The sequence below is a fragment of the Dipteris shenzhenensis genome, chromosome 26 (assembly GCF_047967505.1).
Source record: "Dipteris shenzhenensis isolate YYH24624 ecotype China chromosome 26, Dip_SZ_1.0, whole genome shotgun sequence".
Classification (NCBI taxonomy): Eukaryota; Viridiplantae; Streptophyta; class Polypodiopsida; order Gleicheniales; family Dipteridaceae; genus Dipteris; species Dipteris shenzhenensis.
The window spans coordinates 17598010-17622798 of record NC_141621.1 but is presented as its reverse complement, the minus strand read 5'-3'; the positions used below and the strand labels follow the sequence as shown (position 1 = coordinate 17622798).

The 24789-nt window shown below is 40.2% G+C and overlaps 1 protein-coding gene across 1 annotated transcript; it reads right to left on the bottom strand.

Moving 5' to 3' along the window:
• Nucleotides 1-11270: 11270 nt before the first annotated feature.
• LOC147884756 (large ribosomal subunit protein uL5-like) lies at nt 11271-13306 on the bottom strand. The gene is made up of 5 exons (XM_087397372.1): nt 13166-13306; nt 12917-13027; nt 12253-12295; nt 11951-12146; nt 11271-11792 (listed from the first exon to the last, which is right to left on the bottom strand). The coding sequence occupies exons 1-5, from the start codon at nt 13166-13168 to the stop codon at nt 11597-11599; spliced, it is 549 nt and encodes a 182-aa protein (XP_087253498.1). The 5' UTR covers nt 13169-13306; the 3' UTR covers nt 11271-11596.
• Between the last annotated feature and the right edge of the window lie 11483 nt (nt 13307-24789).

Genomic DNA, 24789 nt, shown 5'->3' with positions numbered 1-24789 from the left:
GGGCTCCACTTTGCACAAAAGTCTGTTTCAACTAGATTGAGGTGTGTGAAAAGTATTGTCACCATCGAATATGCTCTGCATGGTCGATCACGCATTACACAATGTTTTCCCTGTAGTGATATGCACATCCACAAAAAAACACGCCCTAAAGTATGTTATGTGACCAAATACTTGTCGAATGGGTGTGCCTGTTTGAGAACACTTCAATTCCACCTATGTTAAGGTGTAGGAAAAGTATTGTGCCGAACGTATATGCTTTGCATGGTCGATCGAGCAATAAATACCATTTTTGCCTTAGTGTCATCCACATCCGTAAAAAAACACATTGCTAGGTGTGTTGTCCGATCAAGTACTTATGCGATGGGAATGCCACTTTGCATGTAAGTCAATTCAACCTATTTGAAGGTGTGTGCAAAGTATTGTGCCCATCGAATATGCTTTGCATTGTCGATCAAGCATAAAACACCGTTTGTTGCCTTACTGTCATGCACAACCATAAGAAAACAGGGTCCTAGCTGTGTTATTCAAACAAATACTTATCGGATAGGGGCTCCACTTTGTACACAAGTCCATTTCATTTAGTTTGAGGTCCATACAAAGTATTGTCACCATCGGATATGCTTTACATGGTCGATCACACATTATACAACGTTTTTCCTGTAGTGATATGCACATCCGCAAAAAAACACGCCCTTAGGTATGTTATCTGATCAAGTACTTATGCGATGGGAATGCCACTTTGCATGTAAGTCAATTCAATTTAGTTGAAGGTGTGTGCAAATTATTGTGCCCATCGGATATGCTTTGCATTGTCGATCAACCATAAAACACCGTTTTGCCTTAGTGTCATGCACAACCATAAAAAAACACGGTCCTAGGTGTGTTATTCAAACAACTACTTCAGGGATGGGGACTCCACTTTGCACGCAAGTCTATTTCAACTAGGTTGAGGTGCGTGCAAATTATTGTCACCATCGGATATGCTTTGCATGGTCGATCACGCATTATACAACGTTTTTCCTGTAGTGATATGCACATTCGCAAAGAAACACGCCCTTAGGTATGTTATCTAACCAAGTACTTATCGGATGGGTGTGCCTCTTTGAGAACATTTCAATACCATCTAGGTTAAGTGTAGGGAAAGTATTGTGCCCATCAGATATGCTGTGCATGGTCGATCAAGCGTTAAATACCATTTTTCCCTTAGTGTCATGCACATCCGTAAAAAAACACGCTGGTAGGTGTCTTATCTGATCAAGTACTTATGCGATGGGCATGCCACTTTGCATATAAGTCAAATCCATCTAGATTTAGGCGTGTGCAAAGTATTGTGCCCATCCGATATGCTTTGCATTGTCGATCAAGCATAAAACATCGTTTTTACCTTAATGTCATGCACAACCATAAAAAAACATGGTCCTAGGTGCGTTATTGAAACAAGTACTTATCGTATGGGGGATCCACTTTGCACGCAAGTCATTTTCAACTATCTTGACATGCATGAAAAGTATTGTCACCATCGGATATGCTTTGCATGGTCGATCACGCATTATACAATGTTTTTCCTGTAGTGATATGCACATCCGCAAAAAAACATGCGCTAAAGTATGTTATCTGACCAAGTACTTATCGGATGGGTGTGCCTCTTTGATAACATATCAATACCACCTAGGTTAAGGTGTAGGAAAAGTATTGTGCCCATCGTATATGCTTTCCATGGTCGATCGAGCAATAAATACCATTTTTTCCTTAGTGTCATCCACATCTGTAAAAAAACACAGTACTTATACGATGGGAATGCCACTTTGCATGTAAGTCAAATCAACCTATTTGAAGGTGTGTGCAAAGTATTGTGCCCATCAGATATGCTTTGTATTGTCGATCAAGCATAAAACACCGTTTTTTGGCTTACTATCATGCACAACCATAAAAAAACAGGGTCCTAGGTGTGTTATTCAAACAAGTACTTATAGGATGGGGGCTCCACTTTGCACACAAGTCCATTTCAACTAGGTTGAGGCACGTGCAAAGTGTTGTCACCATCGAATATGCTTTGCATTGTCGATCACACATTATACAACATTTTTCCTATGTTATTCGATCAAGTACTTATGGGATTGGCACTGAGCAATCAACTAATGTGGGGGATATCCTAAATGACTCTGAGATTAGAGCATGGGTCTCTGATGTCACTTTGAATTTGAAAGGAAAGAAATATAGCCCCAATGGCTTTGGTAGGTGGACTCGATATCATATGGGTAGAAGAGCTTGTTTCTTCATCAAAAGGAAAATAGACTTTTTCTACTCATGTCAAAAAGGGAGTTCAATGATGTTGACAATCCATGGGATGCTACATTCTTCAAAAAAGATATGACTTCAAGCCTTGTAGTAGGCATAATGATAGAGCCAAAAGAGACTTTTATGGATATTTTCACAAAGAGTTCAGATCCTGAAGTTGGCGTTCTTCATTTTGTTATGTCAAGGAGAGACTCAAAGAACTTTGTGATGCCTCCTCCTCAACCATCAAAGTTTCCAGAGCTGCAAAGTGCATTAGAGGCTCTTGCATATACTTGGGAGCAATTTCCTAGTGTGGTGGCAAAAAGGATGCATGCAAAGATTATGTTTGAATACTTTCAGGATGCACAATATGCTCCTCAGATTTAAGGATCTTCACATGGAGATCAAGCACAGACTTCGATGCAGGGGCAAGAAGAACATGCACACTTTTACAAACATGTAGAACATGAGCACAAACTTCTAGAGCAAGAAATGGTGGATGTCACTAAGGATGATGAAACACAAGCCTTAAGTGCATGGGAATTTAAAAAAATTGAAGAAGATGAAGGTCGATTCAGTGTAGTTATGCTAGAAGGTCTTGCTAGCAAACCATGATGTGAAATGCAAAAGGCTAGTACTACAAGAGCCACAGTTCCAAGCAGTAAAAAAAGGCATCGTCCCACTGTAGAGAAAGATCATGTGGATGAAAAACAGTTAAAAGAAGAGAAAGATGAAGAAGACTCAGAACCCGAGGCTGAAAATGATCAGGATGAACTCACATCAATCAAAAATCTCAATCTGCGTCTTAATGAAGCAATAACAGATGATGATCTGGGATATATCTGGGGTCAAAGGATGTGGTTTGTGAATGCCAAAGATGTGGAAGCTGTAGTTGTTTTTACTAATAGCCGGAACCTTGATATATCCTATGCACTGCAAATAGATGAGGCTTTGAGAGATGGAAAGAAACTTGTGGCAAGCAACGTGGTCTTGCATCCAATAATGTTTTGTCCAATCAAAAATAGCTTTTTGGATCAAATAACATTTACGGGGCCTACACATTTCGAGGAAACCTTCAGTCGATTCTTTAAAGACACTCTTAAAAATATTCCACATGAACAAGGCCAAGAGGCACAAGGTGAGAATATGTTAAAGGAAGCAAAGAAGAAATTCCTCCTTCATTGCAGATTCTAGCCCATTGATGGTCAACATTGGGCTTATGCTTGTAATCAGATCGCCAAAGAAGCAAAGGAGGTCAAAAGACTCACTTCAGAACAATTTGCAAAGATAACTTCATTCCATTATTATCCTGCAACAATCTGTATATTCAAGCATGAGATCAAGTATTTGATTGAGTCCGAAAGACTTAATCATTATGTCCATGGAAAGCGTAAGATATCCTCAACATCAGAGGTCTTACAAAAGGCAAGGGTTGTATGGACAACATTTGGTTCTCCAAATCCTGATTTGAAGGGAAAGGTCACAAAAGCAAACGCTGACACACTCACAAACTTCTATACGTCTTTGAGTGCAGTTGTGCCTAGGGGAACTCAAGAGCGAGAAGAAAATATGACAAGCCTTGAGGTGGTGAGAGACAGATATGCCGACTACACTTCTATCATATTTCGTCCTGTTGAAGTGTTCAATGAGATGCTTGAAGCATGCATTGCTTGTGAGCGTGGAGAGTTGACCTATGAAGCTCCTTTGTTTGTCTCCAGAAAGTCAAAGGTAATGGATAAGAAGGAGTTGATGACAAGGATGTGGAGGCCTATAAAGTACTTATCTAACAAGTATGCATCCATGGCAGCACAAAAACTTTTAAAAAAGGAATGGTTTTTTGGAAAGAAAGACAAAGACCACTGCATGGAAGAATGCATCAATGTACAGGTGAGGCGTGATGCAGTGCATAGTGCCATTAGGTATTTGCTGTCAGAGAACAAATCCCACTTAGTCATTGTAACATTGACTATAATGTGGTCAAGCATATAGCTTCTTTGTCAACACCCAAGGTAAAGATATGAGCAAACAGGTGGATTAAAAAGGATGAAGATGGGTCAGAAATAGTAACCTCTTACATGAGAAAAGAAATCCCACAACAGGTGGTTGCATATGTGGAAAGATTAATCAGCCAGATAAGGATGCCGACAGATATGCACCAAAGCTTTTAATTCAATGTAGAGGTTACTCAGAGTCTAGAAAGCTTGTGAACTTCAGGGGAATTTTAGAAGATGACTTCATCAAGAATGAGTTAGCATGGGACAAGCCACAACTATTCTTCATCAATGAAGTTTCTAGCGATGATATCCATAACTTCATTGATAGAATAGTATAAACCACCATTAGCAAAGTGGCAATTTGCAACATTGTCATTTTTGTTGATAAAAAAGATAAAGAAGCCATGTAGGTTACTCTAGAGCGAGCATATTCATCAGATTTGAAGATCTATAGTGGTGTTATGCAATAAAGAGAGGTAAGAGAGAATGTGGCATAGTGATTCAATCTCTTGAATCATTCTTCTTGTGTATGCGGAGTCCCAAACCTGATCACTCCTTACAAAAGAACATAAGAGGGAATTCAAATAATTTGAGATTGATGCTAGAAGAGCAAGATATTCCTAGGTCCATACATTATCAAAAGACAACTATGGAAGTTCTACAAAAAGTGGGAGTCTCTTGCTTACCATGGTGGAGAATTTGCTACCGGTAGGTTATTGAAAACAAGAATTTCATGGCCTATTTTCAGCTTCAAGCAGATCTAACCACAGGCTATGAAAAAGAGGTAGAGCACAAGGAGACTGATGACATGGATGATGACCTTGAGGATCATAATGTCCTAGTTAATGATGATGATGAAAAGATGGACTTACATGACCCGTTCAAAGAGAGGTTAGTGGATGAAGAGAAAGATGATGATGCCTTCTTTGATAATTATGGCTCATAGGGTTATATGAAAAGGCCACTACAACAATACTTAGCAGTATGAACTCTCTATTTCTTGACTAAATACAATTTTTAAATAAGATTTAAATTTAAAGATAATGAATCTAATCTCTCATAATTGTTTATAGGCAATAGAGGGAGAAGAAATGGATGAAGTTAATATGGAGGCACTCCCTTCTACTTTTGCAATGCAATCACCTCCAAAATTGATTGAAGAATCCCATGAGCACAAGAGCTTTAAAGACACCATGGAAAAACAAAATGACCACAAACATAGAATACAAGCTATGACAGAGACCCATTCTGCAAATTTAGCTCCATTGGATAAAATGAAAAGCTCATTAATGTTATCTTGGCCATTCTCAAGTAACGTTTGTTTATTTGTTGCTACTTCAATGATCTAATATTTGTTTATTTTTTTATAGTGTAGTTATATCTCAGTTTCCTAGTGCGAAATGCAAATCAATTCTATGAGCTACCGTTTGTTTATTTCTTGGTACAGTGTAGTTATTTCTCAGCTTCCTAGTGCAGTGCAGAATCATGTCTACATGCTCGATGCTCTCCTTTCTTCTATTCTTAGCTCTCCTCAAAAGACTATAGAAGATGTTTGTACCTGGTTAAGCCCTTTGAAATTAGATGGGGTGCGAGTCATCTTTATGCCTTATCATGAGGAGTAAGTATCAACTCCAACCTTATTTTTACTATTTCTTTGGCAAGTTTATGTAAAACAATAATCATTTTTAATCTAGTCGTGTAGCTCACATTGGAGTCTGATTGCTTGGGACCTTGAAGTCAACCATTTGTGGTTTTTGAATTCAATGGAAGGCTATCATGCCAACTCCCCAAGGTAATTATTCTCTTAATATTTTTATTACTTTCTTATTTTGTATCTTATGATCATGACATATTAAGATATTTAATATGTCATGATGGACAGTGCTACATATCGACTAGTATCTGCTATAGGAACAACCACGGAGCAACAAGACCAAGTAGAATTCAAACAACGTCTACCAGTGGAGCAAAAAGATGGGGACAACTATGGGTGGAGAGTTGCCTACAACTGCATGTTGTTTCTTAGAGAGATTTTTTATTTGGAGTTACTAGTCAAAATGGAATCATATATAGAGGCCGATCTACTAGTGTTTCGGGCTGAGAGTATTCATCGTCTAATTGCTACCCTTGGGAAACAACCTGAAAATATGACTACATTAGAGCATGTATAAAACCTTATCTTTATACTTGTATGCTTGTTCAAGCCTTTAATTGGGATGTGTAAATCTCATAACTTTTTTATATTTTCCTCCAAGAGGAGAAGAGACTGAGTCTAATGAAAGCATGCTATCTTTATACTTCTATGATTATTTAAACCTTTATTTTTATTTGGGATGTGTAAATCTCATAACTTTTTAAAATTTTCCTCCAAGAGGAGGAGAGACTCACTCTAATGAAAGCATGTATGAAACCTTCTAAAATTTTTACTCCAAGAGGAGGAGAGACTCACTCTAATGAAAGCATGTATGAAACCTTATCTGTATACTTCTATGTAGTCTAATGAGAAAACCATTATTAATGTTGGGAAACAACCTAAAAATATGACTACATTGCAGCATGTATGAAATCTTATCTTTATATTTCTATGCTTATTTAAGCCTTTATTTGGGATGTGTACATCTCCCAATCTGCTGCAGTGAATGGGGGATTGACCTCGCTCGAGTGCAATGCTAGAGGAGGCAGCAATCTTGCATTTTCACCACTTCACGAATTGTTGGACTTTGCATCTGCAAATTAGCCAAACAACGCAATACCACCCTCAATACCAGTATCACTTCATCCACCTGCTCCAAGCCCTTCACCACCCCCAACCTAGAATCCAACATCTCTAACATCCCTTCCCTTGTTTGCACATTCCTATGAACCCATCTATGACGTGCAAGTAACCTCCCACCCTCTCTCTCTCTCTCTCTCTCTCTCTCTCTCTCTCTCTCTCTCTCTCTCTCTCTCACTCTCTCATGTTCTTTATCTATGTCTAAAGGGAAGTAATAACAAAACCATTGGAGCATCTCTCTCTATGCATGTTCATATATATAAAAACATGATTATTAAAATTAGAATGTAGTGTCTTTACTGAGAAAGTACTTTTACACCCTCTCTCTCTCTCTCTACCTATGTGTGTATGTGTGTGTGTGCACACGTGTGCATGCACATATCTCCCTCTCCATCATATATGTATAAGAACACAATTATTAAAGTTAAAAGTACTTGGAAAAATACTTTTATACCAATGCATCGTATACTTATAAGAACACAATTATTAAAGTTAAAAGTACTTGGAAAAATACTTTTATACCAATGCATCCCTCCCTCCCTCCCTCCCCCCCCCCTTCTCTCTCTCTTCTCTCTCTCTCTCTCTCTCTCTCTCTCTCTCTCTCTCTCTCTCTCTCTCTCTCTCTCTCTCTCTCTCTCTCTCTCTCTCTCTCGATATCGATGTATAATAACACAACAATAGAAATTTCATTATTGAAATCGTCGAACAGAACATGAAAATTGAAAGTGCATGCATATCCGAAAGTCCATAAAGCTCCGATACTCAAATAAATATGCAAGTGCACATAGAGGTTTGATATTGAAATAGACGTAATGAAGGTTGTCCTAGTGGAATAAGTAGATGTCGACGACACATGAATCGGGCTCGGCGTGCCAGTGACACCTACGCAAGTAAAGAAGTATCAATTTAAGAATTTAGAAAATTGAATGGAAAGACACTTAAGCGCATGTTTACAAATGAAACCTGTGCCACTCCATGAGAATACTTACCATCACGTGGTGTGGTGAGTCGGTGTTTGAATAAAGTGTACGTGTAGTCATTGTTTATACCTCGAGTAAAAGCCAGCATTGGCTGACGCGCTTTGTATCCTAGAAAGGATACGGTGATCCTAAGATGTCCATACCGACCACCAACTCATGATAGGGGTTTGCATGGTAAAAGTATAGTGAAGTCCATGCAGGTTGTGGCTACACCAAGATCTTGTATGAAGGGTGCAATTCTTAATTCTTTTTACTCCTTTGTTGGTGGAGTTCGACATTGCAATTTCAACTATTAGGCTAGGCGGTGTTTCTTTAGTAGGGACCACATGCCTACCTCAGATTCCTACCAAGACTGTACTTACATCAATGATTCGATCCCCACATAGCTCTTGGTGAGGCAATAGCCCAATTTTCTCTTGTTTCTTATGAGATCTTCCAGCTCTTTTAGACTGAGAGGATGACTTTAGCTGGTCTTGTGGCTCGTGAGGTAGTTTGGGATCACGTTCCAAGAGTATTCTCGTAGATTGAAAAAGTATAAGATCTAAGAAAACACAAGAATCCCCTCTTGAAGTGCAGTTCAGTTCACAAGAGTCACGAGGATAGATTCTTTCTCCAAAAGCACAAGCGTCTTTGTACATAAAGTCTGGAAAGTCATGAACATCTGGTGCAAATAAATCATCTATAAAATGCCTAACTTGGCTAAGCTTATGTAAAATGATAGGGCAGGTATTGATAGAAATAAGACGTTGCATAAACTCAAATTCATAAGTGAAATTATAAAAGTTTGCTAAGAAGATGGCACAATTAGTGCCCATGGGGATTCCTATAATTTGTTGAAACAAAGCATCACCTATTGTGATGTAAAGATTATCTAAAAGAAAATCTATCAAAGAGCAAACACCTTCAACACTTACTATTTTTGTGTGTCTTTTCTTTTTAGAACTGATGTCATGATCTTTATTATTTAGACACAAAAAGTCAAAGCATAAGTTGTTTTCTCAACTTTTAGCACTTTGCATCTATCTTTGTCAAATCTCAACTTTAAAACTTCAGCCACTAGCTTTTTGATTCTAAACTTCAGGTCTTCTAGCTCGACCTTTGTGTAAAGCGTAGTAAAATGATAGGTTTGAAGGAGAATAGAAGACTCTTTTTCCTGAATGCTTCAAGAGGAATTTAAAAATTTTACAACATGAATTACTCCTACAAAGTCATTTAAAATCCACCTTGAGTGCGAGGGGACATATGCCTCCTTTAATAAGTCCCTCCAAAGTTCATGGACACTAGACAACATGGCTTTGAAGCAATAGCTTAGCCATTTAGAGACATCCGTCAAAGTAGTCTCAAGCAGCTACAATAAATCTTGGCTTTTTTGGAGTTTTGTGAAACTTCCATGCAGCACAAAGAAAAGGGATACTTGGATTGCAAACAAACCCAGACTTGCAAAAACTCTAGTCAAATCCTTTCGAGAAACTAAGGCATGGGCGTAAGTTTTGGCAGACGAGTTCACTTCTCTCAAAAGACATTCTAAGTGAAACTTTTTGCAAATAAAAGCAAAGTTATTGGAACATTTGTCCATATAAGAAATGACAAAATTTCTATGGAATTTTTGAAGAAGAGTTTCATCTTCTTTGCAAAGATGGTTACTTTGCTTTGATCAATTAATGGAAGGGACTACTTCTAGTTTCAAAGCAACTTTCTTCAAAATCTTCCCTTTCTGTTCTGATAAGATATTTTGAACCCCTAAACATTATTCTAATTGCAAAACAAACTTTGAGATTTCCTTATCAATAGCTTTTAAAAGGCAAGACTCTTTAAAAGAGTACAATTGAAATTCCGTGCCTTTCATGAAAAGGTCTCTTAAGTTACTAGAAAGCAAAATTGAGATATTAGCTATGACTACATGCCCTAAATCAAGATCAATAAAGCTTTGGATCTCTTACTTTTACAACAACAAGGTTCTCTAAGGATAGAAGATTTTGAATCCTTTTACCTCTCTCTCCATAGCTGAAAGCCTTCTGTCCTAAAGTTTTTACATACTTCCAAGCTACTACTTGATGCTTCCAAATTCTTCTCACATAATGAGGAATAGAATCCATGACTTCAAGAGAATTGAAAATTGAGTTTAAGCCCTTGTCAAGAGAGAGGAGTAAAAATACAATTCAAGAGTTCCTTATTTAGATATACTTCTTTACTTTGAAAGGAAGCTTTTACTTCCAACGAAGTTTCAAGTTGTATATTATTTAGATTCAAATCCTCAAAAGAGAGGTTTTCAAAAGAGTACTAGTTTTAAAAAAACAAACATTATATTTTTCAAAAACTTTAATTGAAAAAAGACCCAAAGACATTAATCCATTTAGGTAAAGGAGTCTTCTTTTATAGTCTCGAGAAGCAAAAGCTCCTGGAACTAAGGAAGTTAAAGGAACTAAAGGAGAAGGAAGTGGAGGAAGAGGAAGTGAGGGAGGCAGCTCACAAACATGTGAGCTTGTAACATAGCATTAGGTTTCCATAGGAGGTTAGGTGTATGACTATGTTTTTAAAGAGGAATGTTAAAGAGCTTGTTATGAGTTCTCCACATCAAAGGATTCTTTTTAGAGGTTCTTTTATTCTTAAAAAGAGTTGATTTTCCTAAATTCGTGGAATGAGTGCTAATGAGGTCATAATAAAGCCTTAAGGTTAGACCAATTAATATTACCTTTCCCATAATCATGAAGATTATTCATGTTTGACCTAGCTTTGAAAACCTTTCTCTATATATGTTTCTTCTAACTCTTTTGCTTCAATTTACTGAGCTAGACCCAACTAAATCACCTACCAAAGAGACAAACCATCACTACGTCCAATGTTCGGTGAGGTGAGAAGATCCAACATTGGGAGGCTCAGTGAGCGACACTAAGACTCACATGTCACCACAGAACAGATGATTCAAACAGTACTGTGCCAAAGCTGTGGTTTTGCCTTCACTGTTCCAATGTCACATCACCCAGTCGACCCTCTTCCTTCAAGGGTGGTTCTAACCCCTTGGGAGGCTTCTGAAATAAAACCCAACCCTCCAAAAATGCTCCAGAAACACATTCAGATATTCTTGCAACAGCAAACAGCATCAACTGCGGCACAATAGACCTTGATACCACCCCTTTATTTTCTTTAGTACTAATGTCTTATTTGGGCTGACGTATGATGAATGGCAACGGTAGTAAAATCTCACTCTTTAAGCAGATTTGGTGAGCAAAAAACTGCAACTCACAATTTAAAAATGGCGCACAGAACTCCTTCAGCTAATTAATTATAGTCTGATACTCCAAAATCTAAACACAGTATTAAGATTGGAGTAATCCACATTCTACAAAAACAGATCCATTCCCGCATGATGCATCAGTAATCCTGTGCTTCTGAGAAATATTGGAAAATCTCAGACTACTTATGAGCTGGGCCCTAAGACTCCGAGTCTGAACCTGCCCTTCTTCTTAGCGATGCCCTCAAATAATATAGCCGCTACATAACAATTCTGAGCTGCTCACCAAACTATATTCATGGAGTAATGTGGCCTCTTTCTATTTTAAGAAAACCCTGCCTTAATTGATCGCTTGCGACTTATTAAGGATGACACCTTCATACTTGACTTGGAACCACTTCATTGCATCCTCTTTAGTGACCCTCTGATGGATGCCAACACGAGATTTGGCCCTTCTCCTCCTTCCCACTCTGTATCCAGGTCGTTCAAGCACTATGTAGAAATCCATGCCATAGATACCAGTTGAGGGATCGTACCTACAAAAGAAGAACAATGCCAGCCAAATAATTAACACAGCTGACAACCGTACGCTAGAGCTTAACTACTACACACGAGGCTTAACTGCAAGAACAAGAACTGAAGTAGAACCAGTAAGACGGCAAGAGCAGCAAGAACTGTGTAAGGAAACACTTACTTGATACCAAGGTCAATGTGTTCCTGAATACCAAAGCCAAAACAGCCTGTATCACTGAAATTCCTTCTCAGCAACTCATATTCCTTCACCTTGAGGCCACTCTCCAAAAGCTGCATGGCCTTACTTCCTCGCACAGTAACATAACAAGCAATTTTCTCATTCCGTCTAATCCCAAAAGATCGGACAGTGTATCTGGCTGCATTGCCATGGAAAAATATTAGTCAGAAATAAAATAGATCTCAACTTTTCAGAATAAAGGGAGAATAAGAACTTTAAAAACATAGATGACTTTCATAGCACACCTTTAGAAAACACAGGAGTCTGCCCACTCAACTGTTCCAGCACCTGAATATCACACAACCAATGAGTAGACAAACAGATACTAGCTACACTCCAAAGCACACGCAAAATCAATCAAAACTAGTGCTGAATGGAAACGAAAGTAAAGAGCCACTCTTTAGCACAATGAGGCCTGTTTTTGGGATGGAGTATGCCTTATGCCTTCGAAGGAAGAATGGGAGCTAGTGCCTTGCATCTTGACTTACCAACTCAATTAGGACTAGACACATGAAGAAACACTGTTCTCAAGTATGCATATGCAAACCCGCTGGAAGCACGAAATTTGGGTCTAGCTAAGAAAACTCGCACTAGAAAACTTCTAAGCTACGATGAGATATTCCTCTATACTAGCGCTAAGGGCTGGCTTGATTTCAACTCAATTGTGTGTTATGTGCGAGATAGCTGGACAAAATACAAGCGTCAATCAGTTATAAAAAAAGAGTCAAATCGCACCGGAGCAAAGCATTGCAGAAAACTGCTCCAAACATATTACGGCTTTAAGGCCAGAAAATATTTGGCGCAGCGTAAACAACGAAGAAACCGTTGAATGCGAGCGAGAGTCCCTACGTCCAATTGGAAAACATGCCTCTGTTGAGAAGCAATCGTCTAGCGAGAGAGGAAACGTACCTTGGCAGCCCTGGTAAGACGATCTCCACTTTCACCCACGGAGATATTCAACACAAGCTTTTGCACCTTGATCTCGCGCATGCAGTTCTGGGCCTTTTTCTCGGATAAGGCCTAGGGTGATTCAAAAAAAAGTGCGAAGATCGTAAGAAAGCGAAGGAGAAAACTGGAACAGAAGCCAAAACTACGAAGGAGAAAGGCAATAGAGCAAAGATGAACTGAAATTTATGTTGCGAGGGAGAAGAGACACACCATTTTTGCTCGAGCTGCCTGCAAAAGAACCTACTCTTTCTGAGAACACTCTCTTTAGCTCACAAACCCTAACCGAACCCTCAATCCTTCACTCTAACCCTTCTTCACCTTGGATTAGCTTTAAGCCTTCATCATTTCTGCTTTTCAGGGTCTCTCTTTGCCATTCGCATTCTCGACACATGCAACAATCATAAGCATCCCCGTCCATCGAGGAGGAATTAGAATTTGACGCATCGCCGCCACTTGTGGCAGTTCACACCACCCTCGCTGGTCGTGAGGCTGCTAATTTATGTCACGAGCATGTGATTGTTGGTGCAGCGGTTGGAGGAGATGGAATGCGCCAATCATGTAGTGTTGGAGGAGTTGGCCGGAGAGTAGGTGGCCTTCATGGACCGAATACAAATCTTTTGCGTCAGTGCCTCCGTTCCTCCTATTGGCCCAACTAGGACGATAGCCCTTCACACCACCTCTTAGAGGATGTTGTGTGGACCCAGCCTCTAACTCTTGCTTTACATTGTTTAGTTTGATGTTTGCTTTGCTTTAGTCTTGTTGAGCCGCTATGTTGAGTTGGTTGATGCTTGTAGACTGTAGTAGAGTCGCCACTATAGATGTCCTAGTTGCTGGACTGCTAAGTCTCGAAAACAAGAACAGGAATAACCTTATAGAAAGGTTTGGGACAAAAAACTCTCTCTATTGATGATGATGGACCCTATGTTAAATCTCATATCCATGATTCTATTCATACTAAAAAGAAAGTCAGTCCAAGAAACAAGATAATCAATACAATGAGCAGTCTTGTGCTATCACATATGCTCTTATGTTCATGCTTTTGTATGTCAGGAGGTGCTTTCTCTTGCAAAAACTCATAATTGCATGCATTTATGCATACTTGCGTCTATGTTTAATATATGATGACGTAAACATTAGTGCATATTTGTGTTTGTGAACCTTCAAATTCATACGCTTACCCTATCCTCTAATTATAGGATGTTTTATGATTGAATGGTACATGCATGCTATTTTTATCCAAGCATACCTCTAGCATTCTATTTGCAAGTGTGTATATTCAGGGTATATTTCATGTTAATGTGCATACCTTACATATATTCTTACTTATATTTATATTAGTTTCAATATAGTGCATACATCTACTTGTTCCTAGGCATGTATTCTCTCATAAGATGCAAGTATTGCTTGCCGCCATACTTTATGTTTTGAAATGCCAATGCTCCCAAGTAATTTATGCCTCATTATTTTTGGCATTCTTAAGGACCCTATTGGAATTCTCAAAATGAAATGGTTAAGGTGGTTTCCTAAATGTTGTCTTATGACATTTGCTTATAATTTGAGAGTTAGATCTACTAGTATGTCGATCTACCAATATGTCCCCCTAACGAACTTTTAATCATAAATCATATTAATTAGTCCTCTTCCTCCTTGGAAAATTAATCCATTAACCTAAGTTATGGGGTCCCAAATTATCAAGTTAGAATTGACCTAGGTTAATTGCCCCCCTTAAAAAATTAACCTCCCTCTCTCAAATTGCCATGTGTTGCATTGCTCATCGCTTTCACCTCGCATCATCTCGAACCATCCTCACCTTGCTTTGTCTTTTTCCTAATCCTCTCTCTCTCACCCTCCTGCTCCCTTGCCCTCTTTCCCTCTCTCTATCCCTCTTTCACTCTCTCCTTTGCCACCTTGCTCCCTGGTCCCTCCCTAGTCATCCTTCCCTTGCTTCTTCTTGCCTCTCCCTCCCTCCCTCCCTGCTCCCTCATTGTGTTGCAAGAGACTATCTAGAGTATGAAAAAAGGTCCTATTTGCGCCCTGATTAAGAATTACAAAGGGCTGAGATAGGGGTGGGGCTAAAAGGAGGGAGAGAGGGGGAGGGAGAGAGAGACAGAAGAAAGAAGGGGTAGTGAGAGGGAGATAGTGAGCTGAGCAGATGGGGAGATGGGGAGGCTGACCCAGGCTAAGCTGATGGAGAGAGAGGGAGGGAGAGGCAAGCTAGGAAAAGGGGGTGAGAGACAACGAGGAAGGAGGGGGGGCCAAGCAAGGGAGGGAGAGGAAGACAATGAGCTGAGCAGACGGAGAGATAAGGAGGGAGAGAGGGGCTGGGTTAAGTGACAGAAGAGAGGGGAGGAGAGCAAGTAGAGGCAAGGGTGGTTGAAGAGAGAATGGTGAAGCGGAGGGGTAGGGCTATAGTGAGGCACCTTTATTTTTATATTATTTTTTATTTCTTTTGGGAGGGGAGGGGGGGGCTAACTTTGAGGGGGAAAATGAGTTAGGCTAATTAAGTTAATGAGTTTAATTTATCTCCCCTTAAAGAACTAATTAATTGATTTTTGGAAGTATGAGCCAGTATGTCCCCTCATCGACACATTTTTTCCACTTGGTCTAAAGCTGTTGATAACTGTTCTTGCTATCCATGTACTCCTCACTCACAAACAAAGGCAACAAAGCTCAAACAACAAGCAGCAAAAACTTCACACAAGCAAGCATATAGGTTGATTACAAAAGCACACACATAGCTAGACAGTGAGAAGAAGCACTTCAATAGTACTTAAACGAGTACTTTGATAAGGACATAGCATAGGATCCCCAAAAACATAAGCAAAGCTCAAAGAAAGCAAGGCCCATAGAGCACGGATGCAACAAACAACCATAACAGCTGATTAATCATAAACCTTGGCAAATGAAAGGCAACTTGATGGCATGGGAGCCTCTCTATGCACCTACAAACAAAGGCATAGACCTTTGCAAATGAAAAGCAACTTGATGGCATAGGAGCCTCAAGGCATCTATGCACCTACAACCACAAAGACAGAGATAGCGGCAACAGAGAAGCAAAAATGCAAAAATGCAAAAATGGCACCTGTGATCAATGAAATGAGCAATGCTTAAATACACTCCCCTCTATCGACAGCTCTTGTCATTGCCCCTTCACTATCGACATGTAGAGAAATCCTCAAGCTTCTCTCACAACTCTTCTCTCTCTACATTCTCTACCAATCCTATCTCTACCAAGTGGTAGATAGCCCTCTCACCACACGGCCTGCCCACATAACAGACAAGCCATGAGGTAGATAAGCCACACATGGCAATTCAACCACATCTTGTCCTCCATGTGGTAATGTCACATCATTACCTATCACGCCACCTACCATCTTATAGCCTGCCATGTCACCTATCCATGTGGTAGTGCCTACACCATCAACACTAACACATGGAAGTGCCATATCACCAGTCTACCGGTGCCATGTGGCAGTACCACCTCACAACTACCACATTAGCAGTTGTGCTCTGTAAGCACCACCAAGCTTCATCATATGCACACCCTGCCCACATCACCTTAGTGTAGACACACCTTTGGATCACCATAACTTTTGATCCAAGAGGCTTTTGACAAAAGTAACCAAAAGGAGAACTGCTTCTTTTTTGAGGTCTTTGTAGTGGCTCCTTTGATTTAACATTCAACCCACTTGTTTTGTAGATATGTTACCCGCACCTTGCATTCGAACCTCACTTGGTCAGATTGTTGTCACTCCAAGCCCAGTACTAAAATTTGAATTAAGATAAAATTTATCTGGTTGCTCTATCTCCTTGATTGATGGAGTAGAGTAGTTTTAGAACTAGCTAGCTTAGAGGAGACAATTGAACTTCACAAAATCCAATTAAGCCCTTGCTTTAAAATTACCAATTAGTTCCTATTAGAGTGGATCCCTATGGAACCTATAATCAGTATTCATTTCATGCAAATCAATACTTGCTCAGCTCATTGGCCAACGAAAAATTCACTCTTGTTGAGTCGCTTCACAAATTGGCGTTACTATTCAGGATAGTTAACGCAGATGCACTCACATGCCACCTTGTAAAGTCACTAGCTGACTAATTGGCAATGATTTATGCACTATCCTTTTGGTTCTTTAAAGCCTTAGACTATCATTGGCTCTTAGTTGCTATTTGTATACAAGCTTTGATTTTTGATACATATGACTTGCTATAGCTCTCGATCACATGATGATGTAATATTTACACATTAGCAAGCTACATGATGATAACAACTATGGCAACTAGAATTTTGAGATGTTGGACACTTTTTAGTTAATGGGATAATGGGATATTATAATAGAAGTAGAAAGAGACTGAAGCCTCTTCCCATGAGTCCAACAATTCCCCTCATCCCAAGTGAACTTCTAGAGCTCATTAAGCAACATGAGTGGGATGCAAAGACCTGCCTTGCATCGGACTTATCAATTTCAATGTGAATTATGTCATCATCCCTGTCCTTCAAGGTTAGCTCTCTCAAAAGATGGTTCAATGCCAACAACATGTCATGTGTCCTCTTGTAGGAATCGGTTCAATAGCAACCCCATGTATCAAACTGAATCAAGTCGTAATTTTTTTGGTCAGATTAAATGACCTTGGAGATCAGCTCACTTCTATTGGCTAGGAGGTCAAATAAGAAAGCTTGTCTAGATCGGTATCAATAAACAAGGGCCATACTATATGTAGTTTGTGCCTATATTAGTCACTTAAGGTACACCTTTATCTTCTAGCTCATGTCAAACATGTTCATACAGGAGCATCTGAGATGTGTTCTCAATACAAATTCAAAGAACCATTCCACTACTTTCACAGCAAGAGGAGGAGGAGAGAGTCCCATAAAGGAAGAGGCACGAATCTTGGTTGCCCAAACAACCAAAGCAAAGAATTGAATCAGGTAAACAAGCTCAATATTCATCAAATAAAATTAGAACCATGGTCCTTTTACTTAGACGGGCACATGGAATCCTAGAGGCAAAGACAATTTTGGAGAGCAAAGTACTTCTAACAAGAGGGAATTGCAATTTCTATGGCAATCTCAAGCCATTGGGAAACCAAATGTAGGAACAAATAAAGAAATTTAGCCAATGGAGGCCAGTCAAACAAATCTTGCAACTCTTGCCAAGGTAACAATCCATAATGGCAAACCACCAACTATGCCTATGATCAAGAAAACTCTCAAGGATATCAACACAAATTTCTCATATCACAGTATGCTCAATCTGATAAGCCCACATCTCAGACACAAAAGGATGACATATGGTGGTTCGACTCTGACACGTGAAACCACATGACTTCTAAGAAAGAATGGTTCTCTGACCTCCATCCCAAGAGGAATCTAAGGGAGATCATCGTGATGGGGGATGACACACCCCACAAAATCAAAGGGATCAACAACATACCTTTGCAAAGTGATGGAAGCACTACAACAAGCATTAAAGATGTGTTCTACATCCCTATAATGGCATAGAACCTTCTCTTTATTTGATAGATGTGTAAGAGTGATATGGAAGCTGTCTTCAACAACTATGGATGCATCATGAGGGAGCTCGAGAGTCTTGAATCCATCCTTGCTGAGGGTGTCAGGATTAGGATTTTCAATCTTTCTTCTACCATTCTAATCAAAGATGCTTATTTGAGTACATTGTGGCACAAGAGGTATGGCCACCTCAACTTCAAAAACCTTGTATCCCTCAAGAAGAAGAGCATGAAATAAGGGCTTCCACAAATGTACTTTCAAAAATATGTATTTGAGTCTTATTTGATGGGTAAGAAACAGACAACCCTTTCCAACATCTTGTTCTCAAAGCATAGGCATCCTTTTAAATTGTGCATTTTGATCTATGGGTCTGACTTCCACATAGTCTCTCGGCAAGGCATCGTGCTTCACCACCTTCACAAATGAGAACTCTAGGAAGACTTGGAGATTCTACTTCCTAGAATAGAAATCTAACATGTCTAAGAACTTAAAAGTCTTGGTAGAAAAGTAGACTAGCAAGTATATGAATATCCTCCATTGTGACAATGGAGGACAATGGAGGTGAATACAAGTCCACAAAGTTCAATGCCTTTTGTAGGCATTATGGCATCAAATCTCAGTTCACATGGAGATACATACACTTCTGATCAGAATAGAGTATCCAAGCACAAAAATAGGGTGAGTTCATATGTTTAATCCTGGCAATGTAGTCTCTTAAGGATTCATTGTCCTTCTACTTCACCTCATAAAGCTGGTTAAGCGGGCTCCACTTGGGACCACTGGCCCACAATGAAATATTTACACAATGTGTCCTAATTTATTTTCTCCTTAGGGTTTATGGCTCTAAACCATTGTCTAGCCTTGCCATCAAGACTCAAGCTAAAAGCATTGACCTTGTCTAGATCCCCAATATCACCAAAGATCTCACAGATTTGTTTGAATCTCTCAACATGGGAGACTAGGTCTCCTTCTCCTACAAACTTGGTGATTATCTTGGAGATTGTGATAGGCTTGCTCCTTGAGGGGTTGTCATCCGTTCTTGGAAATATTGGTGGTGGAGCGGTCACCCCCCTTCCTAGCACTTGCACTAGGATTCTCATAGCGAGACTGTTTCCGATACAGGAGGAGGTTGTGGATGAGAGTGCTCTCAACGGAAGCAAGAACGGAAGAGGGAGAGAGAGAAACAGAGAGCCACACAAGTTTTGGTGGGTGTAGAACACTGTAATCTTCTTTTTCATTCATTTATATATGTGTTTGAGTATTGTACATAACCAGGGTAAAGGCACAGTGACCTTTAACCCCCACAACCTCCCACTTAAAGGACAATGTGCCTTTAAGGGAGAACAACCAGTGAGCATACTATCCAATGCCCATCAATACACGACAATACTCAAACCGCTAACTAGGTAGACTCTTCGTCAGCATATCTGCAGGGTTATCATCTATATGGACCTTGACAAGCTCTATGCGCTTGTCCTCAAGTACCTTCCTGATGAAATGGTACCTAACCTCAATGATTCCGTGCTAGCTGAATAGCACTCATGGAATCACTATGCAATGTCGGTACACCTGTATGAATCCCCAAATCTCCCACTAGCCGATTAAGCCATATAGCCTCCTTGCAGCCCTCTGTGGCTGCAACATACTCAGTCTCTGTGGTAGACAAAGCAACGCACTTCTGTGTGCGAGACATCCATGACACTGCACCACCTGCAAAGGTGAACATATGACCAGAAGTGGATCTCCTACTATCCACATGCCCTGCATAGTCTGAATCTGTGTACCCAAGTACATGCATGTCTCCTCTACCAAAGCAGATGCACATCTCCTTGGTACCCTTCATGTATCTCATGATGCACTTAACTGCCTCCCAATGCCTCTTTCTTGGATTAGCCATATACCGGCTAACAACTCCCATTGCAAATGCAATGTCTAGTCTAGTAGCTATCATAGCATACATAAGACTCTCAACTGCTGATGCATAAGGAACCTTGGCCATCCTGGCCCTTTCCTCATCTGATTTAGGACTATCTGTATGACTCAGTTTCACATATGGAGGTAACGGAGTACTCACTACCTTCCCCCCCTCCATATTGAAATGCTGTAATACTTTTGTAAATACTTTTGTAACATACTCTTTTTGTGAAAGCCAAAGGAGTTTCCTACTCCGATCACGCGTGATGCGCATACCAAGAATATGACCTACAAGTCCCAAATCCTTCATATCAAAGGCCTCATCCAACTTGGCCTTTAATGCATCTAGCTCATAAGTATTCTTGCTAGCCAATAGCATATCATCCACATATAGTGCCAAGATTATCAAGCTATTATCCTTAGCCCTTTTAGTGTAGAGGCAGTGATCAATTTTACTCCTAAAACCCTGGGACCGAATGAAAGCATCAAATTTCTGATACCATTCTCTAGGCGCTTGCTTAAGACCATAGAGACTTTTCTTCAGCTTGCAAACTAAATGCTCTTTGTCCTTTTCTTCAAAGCCTTCCGGCTACACCATGTAAATTTCCTCATGCAAATCCCCATGCAAGAAAGCTGTCTTGACATCCATCTGCATAAGCTCCATATCCTCTGATGCCACTAGTCCAAGCATGCATCTAAGTGTGGTCATCTTCACAACCGGAGAGAATATCTCATCAAAGTCCACACCCTTCTCTTGCTTGAACCTTTTAGCGACCAAACGGGCCATATACCTAGGCACATCATCACCTGTGACCTTCATCTTGTAGACCCATTTACATGGCCATGCTTTCTTTCCATGTGGCAAAGAAACCAAGTCCCAAGTCTTATTCTTCATAAGTGAACTCATCTCTGATTGCATAGCATACTCCCACTTGCGTTGATCCTCACGCATCATAGCCTCTTTGTAGCAAGAAGGCTCCCCGCAATCAGTAAGCATCACATAGTCTACCCCTGGAACAAACCTATCAGGCGGTCTAGACACTCTAGATGATCTTCTCAAGGGCATTCAGCTTGTTGTCCCACCTGCATATCAACCACATTTGACTCATCATTTCCACCAATAGAAGATCCATCATCTACCCTTGATTGTATACCTGTGGGAGTATTTGGTGGTACCATTTCTTGCACATTTGGTGCATGGACAGCTTGCCGTCTATCAACATATGCAGGTGGATTCACATCCTGGAAAGTGATTCTCCTCATTTCCACATCCCTCATAGGTGCCTTATGCATCTTCTTCTCATTGAAGACTTCATCATGGCTACGTATGATCTTCTTTGCTTCTGGATCCCAGAGATGATAGCCCATCTCTCCACTTTCATCATAACCCAAAAAGATGCATTTCCTAGACTTAGGATCTAGCTTCTTTCGAAGCTCTTTTGGCACATGTGCATATGCCTCACACCCAAATATACGCAAATGAGAGTAAGAGGGCTTCTTGCCACTCCATGCCTCTTCAGGAATACCACCATCCAAACTCTTACTAGGTGATCTATTGATCACATGCACTGCAGTCTTCATTGCCTCATCCCAAAAACCACTAGAAAGACTTGCATTGGAAAGCATGCATTGCAACCTTTCTAGAATGGTACGGTTCATCTTTTCTGCAACTGGATTTTGCTCTAGAGTATGAGGGGATGTGAGCTCCCTCTTAATCCCACGTGTATCACAGAAATGCTAAAAGTCATGAGAGAGATACTCTCCACCATTGTCAGTCCATAGGCATTTAAGCGTTCTACCTAACTGATTCTCAACCAAGGCTAGCCATTTATGAAATACCTGGAATGCATCACTCTTCTGAGCTATAGCATAAGCCCACACTTTCCTAGTTGCATCATCAATGAATGTCACATAGTATTCAGCACCGCCTAATGACCGTGTAGGCATGGGACCACATACGTCTGAATGCACCAAATCAAGCTTTTCAAACTCTTTTTTTCCCCTTCTTTTATGGGCTGATTTAGTCTGCTTCCCATAGAGACAGTGCTCACAAAATTCAAAATCAGAGAGACTCAAATGCGGTACATAACCCAAATGGCATAAGAGTTTCATCCCATTTTGGCTCATATGGCCCAACCGGCAATGCCACAAAGAAGTGCTTGGCTGCTCGGTTATTGCAATAACATGATCAAACACCCCTGATACATGTAAGGGATACAAAGTCCCACACTTGGCACCCCTGGCCAAAAGCATAGACCCCTTCTGAATTTTCCAAGTCTGAAAGCCAAAAGTGGTGTGAAAACCAACATCATCTAGCTGATCCACTGAAATAAGACTCTTGGTCAATTTAGGCACATGTCTCACATGTTTCAAAACAAATGCAAACCCATTTGCAAAAGGAAACTTTATGTCACCTGCTCCCACTATGTCACATGCATAGTCATTTCCAAGATGCACACAACCTTTCTTTCCACTGTCATAAGTGGAGAACCATTCCCTATGGGGAGTAACATGGAATGAAGCACCAGAATCCAAAATCCAATTCTGAAAATATGCATCATCTGAAGTGGTAAGCAACTCTACAGATAAACTAGACATGAAGAGAACGTCATTGTCACTATCATGTGTGACTGCATTGATCTCCTTGATCTTCACTTTTCCTTTGTCCTCCCTTGGACTCTCTTCCTTTTGATTTGCACCCCAATTTGCATTCTTTTTCTTATCCTTTTGCTCTCTTTTTAGCTTGTAGCAATCCTTTTTCATATGGCCCTTCTTGCCACAGTGGTAACACTCAATGTTCCATGCCGTGGATTTACTACGAGACTTCCCTCTTTCTTGGGACTTCCCCCTGAACTGTGATCTGCCCCTTTGCACATTTAAGGCTGCATCCTGCTTGTTGCCATCCATAGACTTCCGTCTAATCTCCTCAGACAATAAGCTACCCACAACATCATCAAATTTCAGTACTCCACCAGGTGCAGAGTTACTGACAGTTGTACGGAAGGTATCCCATGAGGATGGCAATGAACATAAGAGAAATTTTGCCTTAGTCTCCGCATCAAAATTCATCTTCTGAGCCTGAAGCTGGCTGAAAATAATATTGAATTCATTCAAGTGAGAAGCAATGGAGACCCCTTCCATCATCTGTAGCTCAAACAACCTCTTCATGAGGTAAACTTTATTAGAGGCAGTTTCCTTCTCATAAGTGGCACACAGTTTCTCCCACAAATCTTCCGTAGTCTGCTCATTTACTACTATGAAATAAACTGACTCTGCAAGATGAAGTCTAATAGTAGACTTTACTAATGCATCCAACTTATTCCAATCATCCTCACACATATTTGCAGGCTTAGCTTCAATCCCTGCCAAGGGTTTAGTCTGCTTCTTTTGAATAAGCGCATCCCTTATCTGTTCTTCCCACAAAGAAAAGTTTGTCCCATCAAACTTTTTAATGCTAAAAAACTCCTTTTCAGACATGGAAGAGGATGCCATGATGCAAATAAAGCAAAATCCCAAATGCTAGTGCTTGCAAGAGAGAATCACACCAAATACCAGGTGCACCCAAATGTGTATGCCACAATAGACTGAAATATTACCAAAACTCAAAAGCATCAAAAGATGCAGCTGACTCATGTGCATGTACTATGCATCCATATGAGCAAATCTAGCCCAAAAGAAAATGCCAACTGCAATGGCAATCCAAAATGCCAATAGGTGCCAAATGGCTCAAGCATAAACACTGTCCATGGGCATATGCATCAATAATATCTCATCTAAGAGAGCATAACACTATCAGTGCATCACCTACAATGTGTCAAAGTTATCCCTTAGCATAAAATAGCATCCATGTGTAAAGCATCCATAAAAATAGCATCCCACAAGGCAATTTGGGCCTATCATCGCATCAATAAGGACCGCAATGCATCCAAATGGCTATAAATCATCCATTGCAACCCAATGCACACCACGAATGAGCGCACACTGTTCAAACTGCAACCAGAGTGATCTGCATAAGGTATGCTCAAGAAATCATGGTCCCATGGTAATGACCGCTACTAAAAACAAAACTAGAGATGCCTCAAAACATGGGCGCCATTGCATAATCGGACTCAACAAGAAAATCTGCAAATATCTCTCTTCTACCGGACCTCCAAAATCCCAACCGGTGAGCGAGAAATGGGAGTCAACACTTATCCACTGCCATGTGGCATAAATCTAAGGTTTCAAAACCTTAGAATGAAAAATGCATAACAGAGAGACGAAATCAAATACACAGAGATCTATAACTCTAAAAATCCTCCACCGAATCGCGTGAAAACTGACAGGTAGGGGTTTTTGGGTGTCCAAAATGCAATGGGATAGACGGTTTTGGAAACCATGGTCTCAATCACTGGGTCCAACACACGGA